General features: G+C 41.7%; 1 protein-coding gene across 1 annotated transcript; it reads right to left on the reverse strand.

Moving 5' to 3' along the window:
- Positions 1–1,288: 1,288 nt before the first annotated feature.
- On the reverse strand, positions 1,289–1,621 carry FOIG_16819 (uncharacterized protein; the record flags this gene model as incomplete). The annotated part of the gene is made up of 1 exon (XM_031218297.1): positions 1,289–1,621. The coding sequence occupies one exon, from the start codon at positions 1,619–1,621 to the stop codon at positions 1,289–1,291; it is 333 nt and encodes a 110-aa protein (XP_031051989.1).
- Between the last annotated feature and the right edge of the window lie 1,777 nt (positions 1,622–3,398).

The following is a 3,398-nucleotide window of genomic DNA, read 5'->3' on the forward strand; positions in this document are numbered from 1 at the left end:
AAAAGTCATGCCCCCCTAAGGATCATGCCCGCGTATCAATTCGTCATGCCCCCCTATCAATTGCCAATATAATATAGCCTATTTTTATTAGGTATATAGATCGGCGATGTATGAAATAGGTTAAGTATATGGATTAGGCACTAAGTATTTTACTATTAGAGCTAAATCTCTTAGCTAATTACTCTTATATTTTAAAAATAATAAGAGGATAAATATAAAAGTTATTCATAAGTAATATAAGGGAAAACTATTAAACTTTCTAGAAATCCCAAGTATTTAGGTCATAACCGAGAAAGTATTATGCTGCTTCTAGTAAAACAGCTTTGAGTTATTCTTGAGAATCTTAACTATTCTGGGGTCTAATTAGCTCCGTGATATAGTCGCATCGGACTCCTTGCACTAGTAATTGCTCTTTGGTGAATATATATGCTCTCTCGGCTAAGCAAAGTGCAGCGCGACCATAAGTCATGGATCGTATATGCTGTATCCTCTCTAAGTCAGGTATCCATGTTAGTTCGGAGGCCGAGTTGCATAGCGATAGTAACTTGAGATCTTTATGGTATATTGAAGCCCAAACTAAAGCATTGCGATAAACATCCTTAATATTCTTTCTATAGTTAATATCAATTTCGCTAATAAAGCTACCCTCTGCGAGACCTAGCAGGGCATATACCCTATCCCTTGGTTCTATAGCCTCACAGGTGTGGATAAAGGTTACAAGCGAGAAAAAGTCTCTTAAGTATGGAAGGGCGGAAAAGCTGCGTGCGTTGGCGAACTCAATCATCAGGTGAAGGTTAAAGTTGATCATACCAGCCAATGCCTCCCTTTTCGAAGCAATAATTTCTATTGCGCTCCTAAAATGCACCCAAAGAATACTATCGCCGCCGACAATAAGCATAATATCTCTACCTGCCAGTAAGATTTCCTGATATACCTATAATCGACGGAACTAGGACTGCGATATCAAGGACGCTATAGCCTCCCACTGGCGCTTAGAGAAAGGCATTAGCTTCGTCCAGTCGTGGCTGATATCTGAGTTCTTTCTTATAATAAGGTCATACTTATCTTTCTTAAATGTTATCCAGTTATCTATAATATCGTTCTCCTCATTAGTAAAGTCTATATAGTTAGCGAGCTCTTACAGGAGGGTAATAGCAATGAGGCTATGCTTATCTATAGGACTAAGCTAGGCTATAATATAGTAAGCATACTTATATATATAACGCATTAGCTGAACCTGCGCGGATCGCTTATCGATATCTTACTGGTTGATATATATTGAATCTACCTATAGGGTTTGGCTGTTGTCCTTGTGACGGAGGTATCGCAAAGCAAGAGCGAGGTTGTAACCAATAGCTAGTGATCCAGAGGGGATCTTATCGCAAATGCATGAATTGCCTTGAGCGATTAGTTTCGGATTTCGCAGATGTATATAATCTGGGTTTGACTGGTCGCCCCAGGTATATGATAATGCTTCGTACTTCATCACGTGTTCGCTGGGGATATATTTATCGGCGATAAGAGCACCTGAGAGTGCGTCTCCCTCTTTTCCTGCATCGAGGACTAAGAGTCTAATCTCTTTATCATGTAACGCTGTGTATTTAAAGTTGTTAGTAGCCATCTTGAGTTTAAGGTATATAACATAACCTGCCTGAAGCGGTTAACAGTTCTAAATAAAGAATGAACTTGTGCTAAAGTCATGTGATAATTGATAAGATCTAGGGCTGGGTTAAAGTTCACAGCTTAAGTCCCCCTACAGCTAAAAACCACTTTCATTCCTGCGAGCGCATAGGCGAGAATTTGGAATGTAAGGTTAGAGTACACTGATGTGTTTGCCGTAGATCCAACTGGGAAGTGATTCTTAGATATAATTCCGTTTGAGCACTCTGCAGAAAGATGTTAGCATAATTGTTTGACTTTGCAGTTAGCGACTAACCTTTTTGGGAATAAGGTCCTAAATCTGGATCTGAGATACCGCATACTGGAGAGGAGTGGGGCTGCATGGTTTATCTCAGCCCCCGGGAAAGTAAACGTTTTTTTCTTGGTTGCCGAGACATGTAAATCAGTGGAGAGAGCTTATCATTAGTACTATCTTCACGTATGTATGTACTATTAAAGGGCTTCACGACCAGACGCGGATACATCTTCAGGATGGATGTAACCTCTTCTAGGAGATTGAGGGCTATGGCACTAGAGATGCAAAGACTTCGCAGAAGTCCGACAGCTGGATTCCATCGATTCCAATATCTATTGCTTCTGTTCAGTCCCTTCTCATAAATCTCAAACTGCATACAAACGCGCTTAATCATAGCGGTATTACTAATAGTCCCACTCTACTATCCCAGAGCAAGACACTTAGCGCATGGCGTTTCTATACAGCACCATTACCTTCCGCTATTCCGACGCCAGAACACGTTGGCCAAGCCCACCGCGCTGCCAAATCTCTGTGCAATAGACTTATCCTATTCTCAAAAGAGAATGCCAAGCATCTCGGGGATCTTCATACAGGGAAGTCTAGACTAACTAGGCTCTCCATACTAGCAGCACGACAAGAAATGCATACGCGATACTTTAAAGAAATCAGCAAAGCAATCAAAATATTCCAACAAGAGATGACCACAACCGGCTTTGCGAAGTTAGAAGCACATACTATTCTCCCTATGCGCTTGTTCCACACGACTAGCCGCGTGCTTTTCATTTAAGACCCTAACGAGCATGACTTGGTGAAGCGTCAATAAGGTCTCCCAGCCCTGTTCACCTCCATAGTCGACCTCTGCGAGCAAATCATAAATCTTGATCCTACAAAGACCCGCGGTATATCCTACACTCCACAGCTCTTCCTTGTTGCTCACAGTAGTACTAAACTGGCAATACGCCAGCGTGCCATAAGCCTGCTCCGTCACCCGCGACTGGATAGTAGGTGGGATAGTCTTATATCTGCAAGTATTGCCGAGGAAATTATGGATAGAGAGAGGGAATCAGCATTGCAATACTTGGGAAGTAAGATTAGAAGGCAAGAAGAGGATGAGACTGATCCTATGTTTCGCATATTTAACTTTACGTTTGCTTTTAGAGGGAGTAGAAAAGCACAAACTGTCCTGCGAACCTGGTATGAAATACTCAATGAGATTCCTGGCCAGGTGAGTGTGATACAGTGGTAATAATTAATTTGACATAGCTTCATTAGTAAATCTAACTGCTAGCCGTGTGTGCACTTTCGAGACCAAGGTTGATGAAAACGAAGTATAGCCTGGCTTATCTTATCTCCCAGCTTCATGTGTGTTTAATGAATCTACCCAATGCGGCATAGTCTACGTTCAATTCCAGGCTAGTCATCTTGAGCTTTGATTCGTTGGGAGACTAGGCGATCAACGACAAGTGGAGTCTGCTCAGTTAAA

Source organism: Fusarium odoratissimum, assembly GCF_000260195.1.
Source record: "Fusarium odoratissimum NRRL 54006 unplaced genomic scaffold supercont1.201, whole genome shotgun sequence".
NCBI lineage: Eukaryota > Fungi > Ascomycota > Sordariomycetes > Hypocreales > Nectriaceae > Fusarium > Fusarium odoratissimum.